General features: G+C 45.1%; 1 protein-coding gene across 4 annotated transcripts in view; it reads right to left on the reverse strand.

Annotated features, from left to right (window-relative positions):
* Positions 1-1430: 1430 nt before the first annotated feature.
* The window catches only part of mib1 (MIB E3 ubiquitin protein ligase 1), a 56043-nt gene continuing 35608 nt past the window's right edge, over positions 1431-21865 (reverse strand). Inside the window, exons 14-23 of one of the 4 annotated variants that reach the window (XM_053651843.1) lie at positions 15925-16057; positions 14291-14377; positions 13134-13292; positions 8679-8860; positions 8139-8328; positions 7175-7253; positions 6610-6696; positions 4932-5003; positions 4369-4469; positions 1431-3953 (exon numbers count right to left, since the gene is read on the reverse strand). In XM_053651843.1, the coding sequence (XP_053507818.1) occupies positions 3813-3953; positions 4369-4469; positions 4932-5003; positions 6610-6696; positions 7175-7253; positions 8139-8328; positions 8679-8860; positions 13134-13292; positions 14291-14377; positions 15925-16057 (1231 nt within the window). In that variant the 3' untranslated portion in view covers positions 1431-3812. Of the gene's footprint in view, positions 3954-4368; positions 4470-4931; positions 5004-6576; positions 6697-7174; positions 7254-8138; positions 8329-8678; positions 8861-13133; positions 13293-14290; positions 14378-15924; positions 16058-21865 lie in introns of all 4 variants that reach the window. The other 3 variants (XM_053651841.1, XM_053651840.1, XM_053651844.1) reach the window with 3 other exon arrangements.

The raw sequence follows: 21865 nt of genomic DNA on the forward strand, positions 1-21865 counted from the left end.
TCGAGGAGTTATAACAGTTCAAAATGTTCAATGGAAGTCAATGGGACTTTTGGTCATTTTGAGCTTCCGTAACAGGAAAACTAAGTCCGATCAGTTAGAGAAAATACAGAATGATCTGCCTGAACAGCTTGAAGGACTGTACCGGGTTTGGTGGACGTAGCATGAACGATCGAGGAGTTATAAGAGTCTGAAATTTTCAATGGAAGTCAATGGGAATTTGCGGCCACTTTGAGCTTCCGTAACTGGAAAACTGTAAGTCCAATCAGTTGAAAGTTTCAATGGAAAGTCAATGGGAATTTTGCCTATTTTGAGCTTGCGTAACAGGAAAACTCTAAGTCCGATGAGTTAGAGAAAATACAGAACGATCTGCCTGAACAGCTTGAAGGACTTTCCCGAGTTTGGTGGAAGTAGCTTGAAAGCTCGAGGAGTTATAACAGTTCAAAATGTTCAACGGAAGTCAATGGGACTTTTGGCCACTTTGCGCTTCCGTAACATTCTGATCATTCGAAACCGTCATTCTGATCAGTTAGAAAAGTCATAAAACAGGCTGAGGGTCTGTGGCGAATTGGGTAATTTGGTGCATGTAGCTTGAAAGCTCCAGGACGAGTGGCGTTTAGAAATCTTGGTAAGCTTAAACAGCAGAACACGGTGTTGGCTTTATGTTGTTCAACATTAATTAACTAACGTCCTACCATGCTCTTGTATGTATACAACTACTACTCAACAGGGGTCCCTTGTCAATGGTAGAAAGAGTAGAGGAAGTGGAAAACATTGCTTAGCAACAGTAACTGTGCAGCTAATTATCTGATCGAATCGTTCCGCTTCAATCTGAAGACAATTCCGCCTTCCTTCAGATTAAACTCATGGTCGGGGTCACGGCGGATCCAAAACCTATCCCGAGAACACCGGGCATGAGCCAGGAACACACTCTAGATGGGACACACTCATTCACGCCGACACATCCATCCACTGGCATGTTTTCGGGAGGTCGGAGGAAACCGTGGAGAACCCGCAGGAAACCCACCCGGACACACGGAGAACACGCGAAACTGAGCTCGAGACCGTAATTCGATTATCAGCAAAAATCCAAACGTCACCACACACACACACACACACACACACACTTGTTTCATTAGATCTTTATTCTGCAATGCATTTCTTTTAAAAGCTCTTTGCAATACAGAATGAATGGACATTTTTTCCCCATGATAAACATACTGCATACATCAAACGTATCGTTTTAAACCTGGATAATCTTTTATGTACTGAAAATAAGGTACAAAATAGACCTTTGAAGGAACCATGACAATACGACACTACCGTTAAAGTACATTAGTGCATCTAAGCCTCGGATGTTAACGTGTTTACTGAAAATGATACGAAATATTAAAAAGGCAAAAAGTATGAAGCTACTCCCTCCCCCCCCCCTCCCCATGAAAACAAACAAACAAACAAACAAACAAAAAGTTTTGCACTGGTAAGCTATAGAGTCATATGCAAATGACTCCAATAAATTATATTACAAGTTCCACTCGTTTAAAGACCTCAGCGTGGTTAAAACACTGTCCGTAAACAGGATAAAGGTTACATCAGAACGGCGACGTGAGCTTCGAGATATGCGCTGAACTGCACGAGCACTCTGTCTTTGGGTAAATATTTCTCTTAGGCTACAAATTTTTCTCGCATAACTGCTCAGAAGAAAAGCTAGTGTTAAGAGCCTACTGTCCTACGTTTCATACTTGCTAACCATTTTAAAAAAAAAAAAAAAAAAAAAAAAAAAATTGTGTTGTATACACTTCTCTTCTTGGAATTATAATAGATTGTACACTCGATTTCATTCTATAAAGAAGAAAAAAAAAAAGAAAAAAGTTAAAGCACCTTATCCCCAGAACATATCAAATTATGTCGAGACTTTTCTTTTTCAGGAGGTCGCTAGCGCTTCATTCTTTCTTTCTTTCGTGCCATACCAATCGTGCGTCAGGACAGTTCCATCAATCCAGTCAGTTTATCGTTTTAAGATGACACGGGATTCGATTTGTCCCCGCCCCCGACCCCACCCCACAATCTGTGCTCTTAAGACTCGACCTCGTGTCCTTAGCTCCTCTATCTGAGAACGTGGAACAATAATACTAAGTGTGTGTACATACTGTAGTACAGCTGGTACGTACAGTACATCGTTACATACCGAGGTGGATGGAGGCTATGCTACTTATATATACTTAAGATTCTAGTTTTAATTTTAAAACGATGGTTTTAAAAAAAAAAAAAGAAAAAAGAAAAAAGAAAAAAAAAGAAAGGATGCGAAAATAAAGGATCACTTGAAATGTCCCGACTATAGATTATAGAACATCGAAAATGGCAGATAAAAGATTCTGGGCAGTGTTGACGAGATAATGACAGTGTGTAGTGTTTCTCGGCGTTACTTGCTCACATTGACCATAAGCGTGTTTTTACACGTAAGCTCAAAGAAAGCGGAGGAAGTTTGTTGATCTTGCGCTTAAAGTAAGGACGCACCGATTCGACAGCGATGGACGTGTCGTGGACAAGTGGGAGATTTCCTTATTTTCATGCAAACGCTCATTAAGTACAGTGCTGGTGAAAAGTGTTTTTTTTTTTTTTTTTTTTTTAACATTTTTGTTTAGAAACTTCATCACAGCTTCAAACACAACAGCCTTGGGAAACAGAGCGTCTTGTGTCTTTAGGTACACTTTTCTGGCCACGAGCTTCAGAATCGCGATCACGTTCGATAGCAATCAGGGTCACGATCGTCACGTCGCGCTTAACCGATCGAATTGAAGAATTCGGTTCACCGGACGAACCAAAGAACTCGGACGAAGCCGTTAAGATCGAGCTGTTTAAGATGATTACGTGCTCTCGTTTTATAATAAAAGGTTACGTTCTGGAGAACTCTAAGAAAACCGCTGCGGACACGGGAAACAAAGAGAGGCGCCTCGAAACTTCTGACTGGTAGAGTAGCTTCCCGATCCAACTTCTTCCATTTACGATACGATATCGAGATTAAAACAATCTTCTTCGCAACATTCTCAGACTAACTAAGCTAATTGATTCTTGGCGTCTGTTGCCGAATATTAAGAGCGAGATCAGCTCGAATATGTAGTGATCGTTTTTGTCCACTAGAGGCGCTGGAGTATTCGATTTCCTAGCCGCCTGTGACTGGAAGTGCTGATCTTCGTGACGGCTTTTCGCAAAACCTGCCGTTTTTGCTCTCGACAAAACACGAATTGCTGTGATTTACGGAGGAAAGAATAACCACGCCCACCCAAAGCGTCCGAATTTGCCATTCGGACGCTTTTCCTGCAGGAATCGGTGCACCCTTTTCTAAGCTTGTAGATTTGCGCTGACAATTAAAAAAAAGAATAATAATAGTACAGGGTAGAAAGCACACAATTCTGAACGCGCAAGCTTCTGCTCAGCACTCCCGTTAGACGCTGAAGGTGAACGTGCTGCATAGGTAAAGACTTGTAGTGTTGTACTGTTCTGAGCTCATAAAGCTGGTAGACAGAGTATCGACGCACTCTGTTAAGAAGATACATACTCCCTAACAAGCAAGTTTACGTTTACGGAGAAGCCGAAAACTACGGACGATGAAAGTAGAGCACGAGACGCGACGGTTTCCTCGTCCACCATGCGACGAGCTTGTAATGACCTAAAGAGAATAACCCAAGACGTAGCAAAACGTGAGTCCGGAAGTTTGCTTTAAGACAATTACAAAAGAAAAAAAAAAAAAAAAGAAAGAGAGAATTGACGTAACACTGATGAGCACGAGCCACAAGAGCAGGTGGCCTGGAGCTCTAGTACAGCAGGATCCGCCTCTCGATAGCCTTCCTGCAGATGGGGCACTCGCTCATGCGGTCGCCGCACAGCTGGCATGTGCCATGGCCGCACATGAAGATCATGTTCTTCAGACGATCCAGACACACTGGGCACATGGTCTAGAACAAATAAAAACACAGTGGTTTAAGGTTTTTTCATCGCAAATTCCCATCACACCAGTAGCAATGGTTATACGTCGTTCTCAGGCTTTTCTTGGATTGTTACTTGTCGGCTATATGTTCAGAGCAGAGCTCGAGAAAGAACATTCTAGAGTCGACAACCACCACACGTTGGGTCTCTGGATATTCTGGGGCTGTTACTTGTTGGCCACACAATCAGGTTGCCTTCTGTTCCTGAAAGTCCAAGCGGAACTCAACAAAGAACCTTCTAGAAAACGACAGCTTGGTTGGTGGGGGTGTCGGGCTAAAATCCAATCACTAGTCACTCCTCGCGACTCACCCAACCGTCCGCCTGTGATCGAACCGGCCACCGGGGATATTAATACAAAAGTTGAGTCACTGCAACAAACCCTACCTGCTCTTTGATGTCCTGGAGCTGTTGCTGGAGCTTCTGCACGTCCGCGTTGACATTAGTGTTGTCCTTGTCCCTCTGCAAGGCTGGGATATTTCCGCTGGCTGCAATACAAAGACAGGCAGATGTTGAGAACTCTTATCATATCGACGCCACCCGCTGGTAAGAGACACCCCCGTCTATTGCTAGCGGGTGACTGCTGAACCATTGGGCTTCAACAAGAACCTTGATTCTCTTTGTTATCCTGGTTCGCTTCAGTTTAGAAACTCAAATGAGTACTGGGAGTGGGGTGGGGTTTTTGGAGGGGGGGGAGGTCATGAGGAAGGCAGCTAGCTTCATTTAGACTTTATAGTTTAGAAACACAGACTAAGGGAAGATTTAACTCATTTGTCAGGAGCTGGAGCCAAGACACGATGACTCCAGAGACTCCCGAAAGAGTAGAGCGGCCAGTGCCAGTGCGAGCGCAAAGAGCTCTGCGGGGTCTGAGAGAACAGGAAGGAAGCTCTGGAAAAGAGAGAATTGAAGGTAGGGGGGTGGGTTTGGGGGGAGAGGAAGGGCATACTTACACCAACTTAGCGCCAGATTGTTGGGCTGGAGAAGATCCTGTGACCCCCCTGCCACTGAGTTAGAGCCCCCTGCTGAGAAGCAACCAATCACAGGGTTACGTAATGCACGGCGCTCAGGGCGAACCTAGACTGCCCTACGGCATAGCGTCATGAAGTATTAAAGAGCGGAAGTAAAAGGAAAGAGCGGTCTGTTGAGGTGATATTTAAAAAGAGGAGGCCCGGCCATTTCACTGCTTGTGTTGGGGGGGGGGTCTCGAGCATCCGAGGCGATCGCTGACGAAACAACCCCCTCTTCAAAAAACCGGTAGAAGTGCAAACGGCCATGCGATAAAAATCTGGTAAAGTCTGTAAAAAGCGAACACTCCGGTCTCAAGTGACCTTGAGTAACCCTTGATTCCCACCCTGGGTTTTTTTTTTCTCCAGGCTGCTATGGTGTTCGTCAGGTCCACTTTCGGGCTGACGAGTCCCTCGGACGTAGGCGCTAAAGTGTTCTGGCCTGCAGGGTGTGTGACTACGGCTTCCAGGCAGGATCCCGTCTGAGGCGGGATGATGGTATAGTATGTGCGCAGTGTGTGTGTGTGTGTGTGTGCATGTGCGCATGTGGCAGAGAAGAGAACGTCGGCCCGTCTCTGCCAGGATAAATGACATTTCGTGGGACGCTAAACTAAAAGCGGCCCCTTATGGCAAACAGAACGCAGGCACTGGGACGAGGGGGGAGATAAGAATTACGAGCTGCATTCCTCTGTTGACTGAACTGTGTGTGTGAGACTAAGAGACGTCAGGTTGGAAGGATCTATCTGACAACTAAGCGTGGCTACAAAGGAACAAATACCATATAAGTGAACTTACACTAGTGTCCCTTTGAACTCAAACTAAACCAACAGAAAAGAAATTAGACGGAGGGCCGTGAGCACTGGGATCGTGACGAATGGAGGTGAATAAAAACGTACGACAGAAACACAATACAGTCATACGCTCATGGCAAAACACAGGACTGAAACTCCTTAGGGGAAAATAAATAAATAAATAAATAAATAAATAAATAAATAAATAAATGCGGAGAAATCCAGAAAGACACAGGAACTACTCTGCGAGCACGTTTAAAGAAAAAGTCCACACTGAAACGCATTAAATACGTTTATACTGAAATATTATATATATATATTTATATATATATAAAAATGTTGATGGCGGTGTTAGCACGAAAGTTGAACTTTTGGAAAAAGTAATATGTCTGAGCAGAGTGTATAGATGAATAGGTGTCACAGCTGGACAGACTAAAGCGCCACCGCATCGCTCTCTTTATATAGAGATGAAGCGACGGCTAAATCCCCAATTCAGAATTTTATTCTAAAACAGATAATAAATCTTGGGCACAGCTTAAGATCGCGTCGTAAATATAAAAATTAATAGCGTGGATTTTTCCTTTAGGACTTTAGAAAGAGTAACATCACATACGCCTGTAGCAGGAAAAAAAAACAACCTCAAAACAAAACATTAGAAACATGAACATGAGCTAAAGGAAAACAGAAGCAACGAAGCCAAGTCAAAAACACTGAGAATGAATACGATATGAAAAGGAAAGAGAGAGAGAGAGAGAGAGAGAGAGGAAAAAAAAAAAGGGAGCTTGTGGAAGTTCACTCACTAAGGTCCTCATCATCAGTGGCATCCTCCATACCTTTCCCTCCGCAGCACAGGACGAAAGGAGTACGCCGCTCCACCACCGCCCGACACTGTACACACTTCTTCATCAAGCTGGCACAGTCTATACACGCACACATACATACACACACACGCACGCACGCACACACATACATACACGCACGCACACATACATACATACATACATACATACATACATACATACATACACACACACACACACACATACACATACATATACATACATATACATATATATACATATATATACACACACACGCACACACACACACACACACACACACACACACACACACACACACACAGAGAGAAAGAAGACGTTAAACCCCAAAGCATCTCGAACAATAAGGTGCACACATTTGAGTGCCAGGTCCTACACGTGATATGGACTTGGAGTCAGATCTCAAACGGCGTTAGATTGGACACAGAGTGGAGCGAGAAGGTTCTACAATGATACACATGTTTATACCCCGTGTAGTGAGCACATATAGTGAACTGCTAAGTCTGATGTGTGGAAGGGAAGGGAAGGGAAGGGAAGGGAGGTTCGACGGCTCACTTACTCTCACACGCGCACATGTGACCGCAGGGCTGGAACAGCACGGCTGCTTTCTTGTCTGAGCAAACCACACACTCTTCGATCTGCGGGCCAGAGCGGAAAAAGAGGCTTAGTGTGCAACGGTGTTATACGTACACGGGTACACGTGTCTCGCACGCGGCCGTGATACAGTCCGTGTGCAACCTCACAGTCACATCGAATCAAATCGACAGTCTGAGCACAACAAGATACCGTAAAAAGTTTCTTTACTTATAAATAAATAAATAAGAAATTACAGACGCCAAATATGTCACTTAGGTTAAGCGGAAAGTTTTGGGCTAAACAATTGCTCTAAAGGCATTTATACCGCAACGTTGTTGAATCCTCGATTCTGATTGGTCGGAAGGTGGTGATTACGTTTCTATGACAGCAGCTCTGAGAGAAGTTCGTGTCAAATCGGAAAATGCAGCGTCTCGATCCGCCGTCCTAAACAGCGTCCGAGATTAGAAGCAACGTGTCCCAAATAAATCGCAGTACGTCGAAATGAGAATCCCAAAGGTGGTCTACCCTTTCCAGTAGATTTTTCGAAGTGCATGTAACTAGGCAACGACGTTCTCTTGCGTTGCGTGACGTGTTCGTATGTCCGAGTACTTGCATACGAGTACATACTTTTAGCGCATATTATAAATAAGGAGGCGAATTGAGACGCGGCAAAAGTCAAATCTCAAACTTATATTAATGCGCACGTTCTAACGTTATGGAAGGAGTCTCCAGTGTTAGAACTTTGTAACAGTCGGAGGTAACGTTGTAACTTTTAAGCTTGGAGTTTTCCATTTTTCTCAGCAACTTCAAGATAAAGCTACATACTACCAAGAAATGGTATGAAAAGCGGTATCTGTAAAACTTGGAATAATTTAAGAACACTATATAGTGTACTCAGAACCTCGCCCACCGTCCTCTAAATGTCCCGCTGAGATATTGTGCACTACCTTGGTCCTGGACTGGACCTGGTCTTTACAGATGAGACACTTCTTGACGCGAGGAGAACACAGCGAGCAGGTGGCGATGTGGCCGCACGGCCCGAACAGCGTGTCCCGCTTCATGTCCGAGCACACCATACACTCCTCCAGGGTCTCGTTGTTGCTGTTCAGAGACGGGCTGCGGGAGCCCACCTGCCCGCTGAGAGACACGGCGGCCAGGGAGAAACGTGTCGAGAGGAAGAAGGGAAGCGGCGGCAGGGCGGGGGGAGGGGATGGGGGGGGGATGAGGGAAAAGTCAAACAAAAGGTGAAGAAACGGGAAGAAAGGAAAACATGGCAAGGCATGAAGATGGATGAGAGCAGGAAGGAACCGAAGACGAAGGGGGGAAGAAAACGGGGGGGAAAAACGTATGTAGATCAGATATAGGTGAGATTACGTATACGTTACGTTTGTTATATATCAATTTTTCTACACTAAATACCTTGTTTAATCGTTTACAGTAGAAAGCGATTTTTTTAACTAAATCGAGGCGATGATTTTTCAGAGTACCTGGTCTTTTCCTTGTGGCACTTGGCCAGGGCTTTGCACAGGCTCGGGTCAGGGCACAGGTCAAGCGGAGACTGGCCCTTCTTGTTGCGGATGGTCAGGTCGGCGCCGTTGGCTGCCAGGAAGCAGGCAATGGAGGCGGCGCTCTTCTTCTCTGCTCCTTGAGTCCCAAGTCCCATAATCAGCTAGACGGAAACATGAAACAGTGAGAAAGAATTCATTCAGAATAACCCCAACTCAAATCTCCGTACTGCGCCGAGAAGGAATCACGTAATTCCAGCTAGACTGCTAACTCTAAAAAAGGGTTCAGAGTTCCTAAAAAAGGGTTCAGAGTTCCTGAAAAGGGTTCAGAGTTCCTAAAAAAGGATTCAGAGTTCCTAAAAAAGGGTTCAGAGTCCTTCCAAAGGTTTCCGTGTTCCCGAAAAGGTTTCAGAGTTCCTCAAAAGTTTTCGAGTTTCTTAATAGCAGGTACGCGATTCATCATTGTCTGAAGCTTGCATATGGCCAGTGAGGAACCTTTAGTTCAGTCAGGAACCTCCCGAACAGTTCCTGTTCTATAGAAAACTAGCACCTCTGGGAAATGTAGGAAATTCAGGACGCACACTAAACCTGATTCCAGAAGGTTCCTGAAAAGGTTCCTCGTGTATGTTAAAGCAATAGCAGATGAGCGGACCGAAGACATATGACTGCTTTTGGTCCGCTCTTCCTGAACTAAATGAAACGATCGCACGGTAAACGGCGCAGACGATCCATAAAGTACGACGTGCAGAACAAGTTCATCTGGAACGTCGTGCACTTCATTCCGCAGACGAAGACGACGGCACACGCTTCAGCATCCCGAGCCTCTCTGGAGGAGTCGTTTTAAATGGATGGCTTACACGCCGGGTAATGGGCGAGAGATTTGTCACACTGATCTGCCTGCGTTAATAAATGACAAGCCTCTGGCCCCGGTTCAGCCTCCTGCCATCGGCTGCGTGATTTAGACCGGTCGCAGGGAGCGGATGTGGCCCGCTGGCAGGTCTGAGGGCAGAGAGAACGAGGAAGTGGTGATCGTATCTGTGCAGGTCAGAGGTCAGGTGTGACAGAGGAAGAGACGTAAGGTCTTAGGGATCTGACGTGTACGGAAAGTACGGGGTGTTAATGAAGAGGAGAGACGGTGTGTAACGGGAGGTCGGACAGCAGGTCAAATAGATGCGTGAATAAAAGAGCAGGAGGGAAGAAGAAAAAAAAAAAAAAAACCTTTAACAAGACTCTTAGAGCAAAATGTCCACCGGTATATATAATTCAATCAGAAGACGAAAAAAAACCCCAAAAACCTAGATTATACAGAGAAGAAGCTCTAATTAGTCTGGAATTTCGCAGTCTAAACGTGATGATAGTTTTTGTAGAGCCAGACCCACATACCGGATCATGGATAATGACGATACTGATACTGAACTACTGACGATGAAACTGACTGATGATATCTGGAGGAGAAAACGTTTTCCTTTTTCCTCCTGCCTTTATTTCATCGACCACAAGAGGGCATTTCTCATCAGTCCTCTAACTACTAGGTCTAACTTCAACTTCACAATAAAACGAGCCAGTAATCATGGCAATCTGTTCAGTGAGTCATAACATTTGACTCAGCTCACCAATAAGAGTCGACTCCTTCGTGTCCCAAACTGACTCACTGTGTTATTCTGCCCAGTAAAAACTTTTTTTTAATAAATGATGATACATACACACACACACACACACACACACACACACAGTTGTGCTCATAAGTTTGCATACCCCTTGCAGAATCTGCTAAATCTTAATACTGTTAACATAATAAAATTGATCAAAAAAAATAACCATGTTTTTTTTTTTTATTTAATCCTGTCCTGAATTTCACATCACAGATGTTTACATATAGTCCACAAAACAAGATAACTTAATTTATACAAAGTACCCTGTTCAAAAGTTTACACACCCTTGATTCTTAACACCGTGTGTCGTTACCTGGATGATCCACAACTGTCTTTATGTTCTGTGAGAGTCGTTCATGAGTCCCTTGTTTGTCCTGAGCAGTTAAACTGCCCGCTGTTCTTCAGAAAAATCCTCCAGGTCCTGCACATTCTTTACTTTTCCAGCATATTCTACATATTTGAGCCCATTCCTTTCCAACAGCGGCTTTATGATGTTCAGATACATCTTTTCACACTGAGGACGACCGAGGGACTCGGACACGACTATTACGAAAGGTGCGAACGTTCACTGACGCTCCAGGAGGCGACACGATACATTAAGATCCAGGGGGGTGTAAACTTTTGAACAGGATGATCGGTGTAAATTGTTAGTATTTTGTATCTTATTTAGCGTCTGAAGGGCGGTACTAAATTTAAAAAAAAAAAAAAGATCTTTACACAAAATAATTCACACGCGATCGTCCTGTTCAAAAGTTTACACCCCCCTGGATCTTAATGTATTGTGTCGCCTTCTGGAGCTTCAGTGAACGTTCGCACCTTTCGTAATAGTCGTGTCCGAGTCCCTCGGTCGTCCTCAGTGTGAAAAGACGGATCTGAACATCATATAGCCGCTGCTGGAAAGGATCATCCTGTTCAAAAGTTTACACTATAAAGATTTAGCAGATTCTGCAAGGGGTATGCAAACTTTGGGGCACAACTGTATATATATAAATATATATATATATATATATATAGTATTTACACACACACACATATGCACAAGCTGTGTTGAATAACATGGACAGGGGACCTAAGAATTTGATATCCGGCTTCTGAAGGTGCAGTTGCACAAACGCTGGAAAACGTTACATCATTTACAATCATATAACAGTAAAAAAAGAAAAAAACCAACAACACAATAATTAAGTAAAACTTGTGTACACTAGCTTTATACTTTAGATATCATTCAGGAGTCAGTTAGACAGATGGGTATATTACATCGTCTGCACACTGGCATGATTTATTTCCTTAAGCCCGGTTCATTTATCACGTTACTGTCCAAACATCAACAAAATATGGAACTATCTGCAAAAAAATCCTACATCAGTAAGACCCTGTGTGGGGTTTTTTTTTTTTAGCCACAAATGCTTCCAGTTCCAACTCATTACCTTCTGAGAACACAATCTCAGCAGCTGTTTGTGGTAAACATTATATTAGCTGAGCAGCTTTAATCCTTAACGCTCCTGTACTAAAAACATTTGGAGGTTTGCCGTGTTTTAAGGAGCGGTTGGAGAGTCACTGATTTGCTGTAAAAGTTCATAAGAAGGCACTTCGGAGTGCGTGTGTGAGAACACACCCCCAGACCTTAATGGGCTGCGAACAAGCGATTCGTTTAGCAGCTGTTCCGCTATTTTAACTTCGCTATAGCTGCCATTTCTCCTCTCGTGGTGATCTCGCGTTCCACTTAGGTCTAACGGGACGGGCGAGGCAGTCAGGGGGAGGAGAAGAAAAGCGGGGGTTGGGTTGGGGGGTGTGTGTGGGATGCTGTCGTTCCAATGACTCTGGATAGCTTCCCGTGAATGTGTCCTGGCTCGCCGCTTCTTACATCTGCTCTGATGGAGCCGCTGGGCCGGGAAATTCAATTTTCTCCATTGCGCTGCTGGATTGTACAAGCGAACGTGCTGTAGATTTCAATTAGGCTTCTGAGCGAAGCCCCGACCGTCCTCCTGCTGATCTCGTTCTGATCTCAGCAGCGCCCTCTGTGGCTTATCACGGTCGGAGACGCTTAAGAGCACGTGACGGCCATGGAGAGACTACATAAATCACTAGGCTTCACTCCTGCACGTTGAAGGAGGCTTGGAACGTAAAACACTTCGCTTTTAAAACCAGTGTTCCAGTTTCTCTCAGATTCTGGGTCAGCTTTCTTCCTCAGCTACATTATGGACGTATTACTTAAGATCTATTCATGAGATCGATCGGATAACGAAGATAAATCGCACCGATCCACCAAATTAGGGCTTCATACACGGCGCCGTTAAATCCTCGATTCTGATTGGTTAGAAGCTGTTCAGCAGCTCTGCGAGACAGAGGACAGGTTTATATTAACGCGCTCATGCTAATACATTACTGTACAGGGACTTAATCGGATTTTTTTTTTTGCACGGAGAAATTTATGTAACGCTCATGGAAGGAGTCTCCAGTCGCAACGAGACTGAAGTCTTCAAGGCAGAGGAGTTTACGCTTTTATGGCAACGTAACAAGCTGCATTTTTTTGTTAGCTTATTAACATTTTACAACATTAAACACTTAAGTAGATTACGTTTAAGTAATATCAGCTATGTTTAACACATCAGTTAGCATTTTCATCTGTTTAATATAGCGGATATTAGTTTGTGAGGGGGGGGGGATGTTAAGAGTTAGGGGTCAAAGGTTGGAGCATTTGAATATTATTTGAATATGCATTAGTAGTAGTTTTGGAACATCCAAACATTCTCAACTTCCTGTGTTGATTAAAGCTGGTGTGTACCGTGTTCTTGGAGGGCTCCCAGGGCTCCACCTTGCTGACATCCTGCATGTCCTGGAGCTGCCGGAGCTGGGACAGGGTGTGATGACGCAGGGCCTCGTGCAGCGGCGTGTCCCCGTCCTTATCCTGCACGTCCAGTTTGGCCTCGGCTCTCACCAGCAGCTGCGGAGACATGGAGGACTCGCGTTAACTCACCTGGGAGTTAACTCACCCTTTTACACGCCAAACTAAAACGTTGGATTTTCAATAGGTTTGGTTAAACTACCCTGATAAAAAGAAAGACGTGCTGAAAACGCATGTTTTAATAGCTGGTTTCTCAGTAAAAGGGGTTTTTAAATAAAGAAAGAAAGAAAGAAAGAAAGAAAGAACTTGGAGCGGGAATACAGCTGCTACATAGACGGAATCTAACATTAAAGTAACTATAAATGGAAAAAAAATGTGTGTTGTGTTCTTTAATAAATAAAAGAATAATAATAATTGTTGGCAAACTGCTGTCATCGGAAAATACTCAACTTAGGAGTGGGTAACAGCAACCGTATCGTTAGAACACGCGGTAATTGATTATTTTCCGATAACAGCATGCCCCGAAGTGTTCTCCTCTTTATATACGGGGCACATTGTTAGTTGTTGCGTGTTGTATATGAAATTAATTTCCATTCGGTTATTCCATTTTTTTATTCGATTCCTTTAATCACAGTCCCCCCCTTCTTTTAATCACTTAGTTCTTTCGTATTATTAACGTAATCTCAATAACACCCTGATGATATCAACACGCAAGCATATGTGGGCGCAATCCCGCTACACGTCCACAAGATGGCGCTCAAACAATCTTTGAATTCGCCATTCAGACCACACACTCGTTTCTCTCCGAGTAGCGCTCTGGAGTCCTTGGGGCTGAATTAATTCAATCACAGAGGCTAATTCTGCTGCAGGAGGCCGTGCGTGGTAGAGCCAAGCTGAGCCATTCTTGCAGTTCGCGTCCTTAAAGTGGACGAGCTCAGAATGAGGAGGAGGAGGAGCAGGAGGAGGAGGAGCAGGAGGGCAGAACATGGGGATGAGGAGTGTTCGATTGAGATCAGTAAATGAGAACTCTTTGAGTATGAGTAAAGGAGAACAGGAATGAGGAATAAAGAGCAAAGGGAAGACCACCGGTCACTCACCCGGACGATCTGCGTGTGCTGTCGCTCCACGGCCAAGTGCAACGCAGTCTGCTGGTTCACGTTCTGTACGTCCAGACTGGCACTTCCCTTCGAGGGAGAATGAAAGAGACAAAGTGCTTAAATCGCATTTGGCTGAGAGTGTTCTGTCTGGAAGTCGGTTCTCCTGCGGTACAAACTACGTTCAATCAAATGCCATTAGGGAGGTCTGCAATGAACCTGCCAATGAAATATGCAGCAAAGTAAACGATCTGGAATGCTTTAATACATATGGAATACAATGGACTACACCCTATTACACCCCCCCATCCCATCCCGTCCCCTCCCCCCTGTTACATTTTCCCACCTTACCCATAACCTAGCTACACGGCATTTTGTTTTTTTTTTTTTGTTTTTTTTTTTGGCGCATCTGCACCCACGGGCTGTTTTCAGAAACGTGAGCTACAGGGATGTAATTTGTATTCAGATATTCCCTGAACGAACCCCCTCGGCAGCGCGGACTCTCTGCACTGCAGCAGTGCAGCTCCTACTGCGGCTCGGTGGCGGAGGAGGCTCGAGTCACTCTGGTGTGAACCCTCTCTCCGTCTCCAGCCCTGTGCCTTTCTATTACCGGCTAATGGAATAAGAAGGAAGCGCGAGCGCTGCAGCTGGAGCGTGCGTGTGCCATGGTGGGCCACTGGAAAGGGTAGGCTCATGGGGCTAAACGCGGACACCCGGGCGCTCGGTCAGTGAGTCAGAAGTCATGATCGGAAGCCGAGTCGAGCGCAGGACAAGCTCCGAGTTTAACCCGAGAACGCGGGACAATCCGTACACTCGTCAAGAGCACGTGTCCGTTTCCTGACGTGCAACACGACCGACAAAAGTAGGAGGAGTCTTTCTGGAGGCGTTACGTCACTACCTAAGCAAGGAACGTGACATTGATGCTGCTCTGCATGTTTGTTCTACAGTACCGAAGCCGAGGGTGCCAATACTTTGTTGCCTGTAATTTCTCAGACAACTTTACAATAAAAGCAATTGTACAAGGAATATATTGTGATGTTATGTTCCACACGTTGGGCTCTACATACGTTCTGCGACGCTAGTACGCACCCTACGCCATATAGTGAGCATCAATAGGGAACAGGAAGTGAATTTGGGATGTAATTTTAAAAAAAATAGGAATGAATCTGAAACATTAAATTGTGCGATAGAATTCCAGCGTGTAGTCACGACCTGACTACTGACTACTGAAGATAACCGTGCTGTTACCTCCAGCTGAAAAGTGATTCTATCTGACGTGGGGTTTTTTTTGTTTGTTTTTTTAAATAGTGGTTGTCTGACTTGAGTGGTGACTCGCGAGAGCTCGGTGATGAACTAGCAAACAGCACGAAGACTACGAGACTCCCGAGAGCGCTTTTCTGAGCCCTCCAACTATAATTACCGTAAGTGGATCAATTATCAGCCTCGATTAATGCTGAGCGTTTTATGGTAGTTGTAAGCGCAGGTGCTTTCACACTTCCGAGTGGATTGGATAATCTTACAGGATTACTGACACTCCGGGAGGGAGACTGTTACTGTTACAATAGGGCATGACAAGAGTGTGAGAATGTGAGAGAGTGTAAGTGTGTGTGGGTGAGAGTGTGTGTGTGTGTGTGTACCTGGTGGACTAGAAGCTCTGCCACCTCTACGTGATTGTTAAGCGCAGCCAGGTGAAGGGCAGTGTAGCCATCGTCCTTCTTCTCATCCACTATCCAGGGTCGTGGCAGCTTGGATAACAGCACGCGCATGGCACTGAGAGAGAGAGAGAGAGAGAGAAAGAAGGAAAGAAAATGAGAAGGCAAAAAATGGGCAGACAGAAAAGGAGACAGAAGGAGAAATTGAGAGAGAGAAAAAAAGAACGAGAAAAGAAGAAACAGAGAAAGAAGTAAGGAAAAGGAACACAAGAAAGAAAGAGAAAAAGAAGGAAAAGGTGAGAAAGGAAAAAAGGAAGTAGAGAAAATGGGAACGAAAGAAGAGAAAGATAGAAAGAAAGAAGATAAAAGGATAAAGAAAGAAAAAGAAAGAAAGAAGCGAGAGAGAGAGAGAGAGAGAAAGGGAGAAACAGAAGGAAGCAAGGAAGAAAAGAGAAAAAGGAAAAGGTGACAGAAAGAAAGAAAGAATGGAGAGAAAAAGGGAAAGAAAGAAGAGAAAGGAAGGAAGAAAGAAGAAAAGGAGAAAGAGAAAGAAAAATGAAGCAAGAGAGAGAGGGAAAGAGAGAGAGGGGGGAGAGAGAGGGAGGAGGAGAGAGAGAGGGAAAGAGAGTGAGGGGGAGGGAAAGAGAGAGAGAAAGGGTGAGAGAGAGAGAAAGAGGGAGAGAGAGGGAAAGAGAGAAAGAGAGTGGGGGGGAGGGAGAGAGAGAGGGAGGGAGAGAGAAAGAGGGAGAGAGAATGAAAGAGAAAGAGAGTGAGGGGGAGGGAGAGAAAGAGGGAGAGAGAATGAAAGAGAGAAAGAGAGTGAGGGGGAGGGAGAGAGAGAGGGAGAGAAAGAGGGAGAGAGAATGAAAGAGAGAAAGAGAGTGAGGGAGAGGGAGAGAAAGAGGGAGAGAGAATGAAAGAGAGAAAGAGAGTGAGGGGGGAGGGAGAGAGAGAGGGAGAGAGAAAGAGGGAGAGAGAGGGGAGAGAGAAAGAGTGAGGGGGAGGGAAAGAGAGAGAGAGAGAGGGAGAGAGAGAGGTGGGGGGAGAGAGAGAGAGAGAGAGAGGGGGAGAGAGAGAAAGAGTGAGAGAGAGGGAAAGAGAGAGAGAGAGAGAGAGGGGGGGGGTTATTTTTCAAGTTGTATTACAGAAGAAAAAGTAAATGCTGTAAATCTGAACCAATAGGATCAGAGAGAAAAAAAGAAGAAGAGAGAGCGCAAATCTAAATAAATGTTGACAATCAGCGTAAACTCAGCGGCACAGAGTGCGCTCCTGAAAACAGCCGCACATTTCAAACAGACATTTAGACTACGAGGACACCACTGGTTTTATGGCGAACACAAGCTGCTGTGAATGGAGGGCTTGCAGTGTGGGGTGTGAAGGTTATGTAGAGGATACGGAGTCCTGGGAAGTACCGCAGGGCCTGACGTGAGCCTGGGATCAGCTTTCTTATCCTCTTCCTACATCCACTCCACGAAGACCGACACACTGAGCCTGAATCCAGATCAGTGCTAGATAGAAGCTGTGCTCACACACTGGAGCAGTGGTGGAGGGGGTGGTGTAAGGAAGCTGATTGGGAATCTGTGCAGCACCTGCAACGGGCAAGCAAACCTCTAAATGAGGAACGCTCGAAATGAGAAATCGTTTACAGCTGGGGGAGAAAAAAAAAAAAAACAGTAGGTATGGGAGCGAAATAGAGAGAGAGGAAGAGAAAAGGTTGTGTACATCACACACAAGACAAAGAGAATATTTGTGAGAACAGAAAAAAGGGGGAGATGAGATCTGAGAAAGATTAGCGCAGCTATTGTGAGTGTGAAGAGGTTACGTTCGGGGAGGAGAGCAGCAGAGAACCCAGCAGATAAAAAGACGTGTTGCCTGGAAAGAATACAATCGTTTTAGCCTATAGGGAAAGTCAGAAAGCTGCACAGGCTTTATGGCTGACAGTTCTCACCGGACCTCACACCTCCAGTCAATCTTTAACCCAGATCAAGACTTCCAGGAAAGCAAGAAGGACGAAATTGATTATGGGGGGAATAAAGACCAAAAATTACATATCTATCTTGTAGAATAAATTGATAAAAATGCCTTTACTGAGACAAGTACTGGACAAGTACACTCCAGCAGCCTCTGGGGCTACATGATGGATTCCACTAAAACCAGTCTTTCTTTTTCTCAGAGAGAGAGAGAGAGAGAGAGAGAGAGAGTGAGGGGAGAGGAAGAGAGAGAGAGAGAGAGAGAGGAAGAGAGAGAGGGAGAGGGGGAGAGAGAGAGGAAGAGAGAGAGAGAGAGAGAGAGGAAGAGAGAGAGAGAGGGGGGGAGAGAGAGAGGAAGAGAGAGAGAGAAAGAGTGAGAGAGAGAGGAAGAGAGCGATTGAGAGAGAAGGAGAGAGATAGCGATAGAGAGAGAGGGGGAGAGAGAGAGAGAAAGAGGGAGAGAGAGAAAGAGGGAGGGAGAGAAAGAGGGAGGGAGAGAGGGGGGAGAGGGAGAGGGATAGCAATAGAGAGAGAGGTAGAGGGAGAGGGAGAGAAAGAGGGAGAGGGAGAGAGAGAGAGGAAGAGAGAGAGAGAGGAAGAGAGAGAGACAGAGAGGGGGAGAGAGAAAGAGCGAGAGAGGAAGAGAGAGAGAGAGAGAGAGAGAGAGAGAAAGAGCGAGAGAGGAAAAGAGAGAGAGAGAGAGAAAGAGCAAGAGAGAGAGAGAGGAAGAGAGAGAAGTGTCAGCAGCAGTATACACACTCGGAGGGCTGCAGAGTGAAGAAGCTGCACTGCAGTGTGCATGCTGCACACACAAAATCCATACAATCACCAACCTCACTTAGAAACCCAGATTTTTTTTTAAAAACTGGGTTTGGATCTGGAGTCTGATCCATTTCGAATAGATGCGACAGCTAAAAGGTCAATCAAAAGTACAATTATAATCCTAACAACGGTCATAGTGTCAATTTCCGACGACTCCAACCTTACTCCCTCGGTGAATGGAACCCCGTTAGGGTTATTTTGTCTAGAGACTGCGTTGTGAAGCTTGGTGTACTCGAGGCTCCCTGCTCTGGAACATCTCATAGAAAGGTGGAGATAAGCAAAGGTGAAAAAACGACTCGGTAATGCCAGCCCCTAGTCTTCAGTCGCTCGGTGGTGCAACTACCAACCTCACACACAAACCTGGGTATAAATCTGGGTTTGGTTCTTGGGTTTGGCATCTGGACTCTGCTGCATCGTCTCCAATCATGGCATGACATTTTTTAATTGACGTGATGAAAAACAGGTTAATCAAAAGCACCAAAAGTCCAAAAAGTCATATCGTCAATGTGTGACCCCAACCCTTGGCAGTTACTCCATTGGCAAAAGAAACCCCATTAGGTTTACTTGTTCTAGGGATGTGCTCGAGTCTTGAGCTTTGATGTATATTAAAGTTCCCTGCTTTGCAAGGATCACAGAGAAAAAGGAAGGTAGGCAAACATGAAGGAACTACTTGGCAATGCCAGCCCCGAGTCTTGGTCACTTGGTCATGCAGTGTATATGTATACGACCGCCAACCTCTCACACAGAAACTCAGGTTTAAATGTGGCTTTTTGAACCAAAAGTCATAGCGACATCATCAGACTCCAGCCCTTGTCAGTTACTCCCTTGGCAAATGAAACCCAGACTCCAGAGATGCACTTGAACACTCAAAGTTTCCTGCTTTGGCAGGATCTCCTAGAAAGGCAAGGCAAGGGTAGGTGAAGGTGAGGGGACTACTTGGCAATGGTAGCCCTTGAACTCCACTTGCATCTGGACAGTTTTTGAAGGATGGCATGATGTTTCAATAGACAAGAAAATACTCAATCAAAAGTACAATGATTCGCCTACCAGAAGGTCATAGTGTACTTTAGCGGTTACTCCCTCGGCAAATGAGACCCCAGTTTACCTTCATAGAGATGCGCTTGGCTCACAAGCCCTGGGGGAGGTGGGATCTCCTAGAAAGGCAAAGGACTGGCATCGTGAAGCCGTCAGGACTTAGCAACTCCAACCCCTAGTCCTGGTCACTGGGTCTGGTCAATAGATGATGTTTGCTTAGCACATTGGAGTGACAGGTTGGCAAAAATAGACAGGCATTAATATTAATATGGCTTTCCATCATTGCTGCATTGCAGTTATTTTGTCCACTGGATAAGCATCGGAACAGAAACTGCTGAATTCCGAGGTACACGCCACCTTTAAACCTTTCAGGATATGATTAGCTTAGCAAAGAAACATTCTGCTATCGATTTGACTAGGGCTGGGTGGAACGAGGTGAAAAGATTCCCTAACCGACAAACATCGAGGCTAAAGAAGCCATCAATGCAGGGGGGGAAGGAAGGAAGGAAGGAGGAAAAGAGAGGTGAAAGAGAAGCATGATGGAACTGGGTCACCCTGTGAGACGCAAAGGTCCCCTGAGTGTGCACCAGTGGGGTCTGTTGTCTCGAGCAGCAGTGCTGTAATTTGTTGTAGTGCAGGAGCTCAACACTGCTGAGCAAAGCTCGGCGTTCACGCAGCATACTTTCAGACCTTCCTCGAGGTGGTCAGGCAAACTTTCCAAGGTAGCTGGGAGGGCAATAATTATAATGGAAGACCAACCGCGTGTCCGGGCCTGTGAAGTGGCATGTCATAACCACGTCGAATTAATAAATGACCTCACGACGATGTGTGTAGAAAAGAAATACTTGGACATGCTCCTCTTCTCCCCATTAAACAAGGCCTGTTACGAATACCAGAACTTGCACTGTTATTCAAACCATCATAACAGTTTGTCAAGACATCTGTTTCATCTCAGATGAAACACGTGTACCTTTTCGTTTCAGCGCGAAACTAGGAATCGATCCGAGGAACTGAAATGCAGACGGATCACTTGTTTAGACCAAATCCCCCAATTTGGTCGTTTTGTCTGCCGTCTCCAGAAGATCACGGGTTCGACTCCAGCAAAATTGCAAGGGACTGGCTAGACGCTTTACGGTCACGCCGTTCCGACGCTTCCAAGCCTCAAACCGGACCTAAAAGTTGCGAGATCTTTAATATTTAGAGGAGGAAATTAATATGGCTGAAGGAGCATCTCAAGTGGCTCAGTGAAAAGCAGCTAGTCGTCAGCTGTGACTTGCATAATGTTCTCTTCGTTTTGACCTTCCTCTGTATTCATCAGCGCTAGACGGCGTGCTTTGATCTAACGGTGTTCGCAAAGTATCCGAGTTGTCTGGTGAATTTCTAAAGAGCTTGGCCTCTGCTACCGAGCAACCTACGACTGTCATTAGATCAAAACTGGTATCGTTACACAAGGTCAATGGAAGTGGGGGGGGGGGGGGGGGGAAATGATGACTCGCCTTAAAGTATTCATTTACCATTACAGATAGTCCTTCTTACACAAATCGCTCAGAGTCAACAAGGGACCCAATGGCACAGTAATATCCATGACCTAATTATATGTACATGCTCAGTTCCTCTAGGCACTCTGGTAAAAAAGCTCATCCATTTATTCATCTGTGACCAAGATACACTCGAGTCTTTTCTAGGTAGATCCTAAAGCTTGTGACTAAAACTAAAACCGAAGGATAAAAGAACGACAAAGATAGAAACGTAAAGTGGAGAATTACTGTCTGCACGTGATGGAGAATTCAATGCCTTGGACTGGAGCCTTCGATCGGTGGCCGACGTGGAGGAACAGAGCGGCCGGCTGCTGATATCTAGCGAGGTTATCAATCTCAGCCTTTAAATCACTTCATTTCCAAACCGTTTACCAGCCACGAGTGAGTCAAGTCCACCCGAGCGGAGTACATATACAGCCGACATTCGAGACCAAAGGACTACGCCAGAGATTTTAGCGTGGAATTATTGGGATAGACATCAAAGGAGATTGAACAGACACAATATATCTACCTAATGTTCTTCATGCTAGCTAGATTTGCGCTAAAGCTAACAAGAGACGT

The sequence above is a fragment of the Ictalurus furcatus genome, chromosome 20 (assembly GCF_023375685.1).
Source record: "Ictalurus furcatus strain D&B chromosome 20, Billie_1.0, whole genome shotgun sequence".
Lineage (NCBI taxonomy): Eukaryota > Metazoa > Chordata > Actinopteri > Siluriformes > Ictaluridae > Ictalurus > Ictalurus furcatus.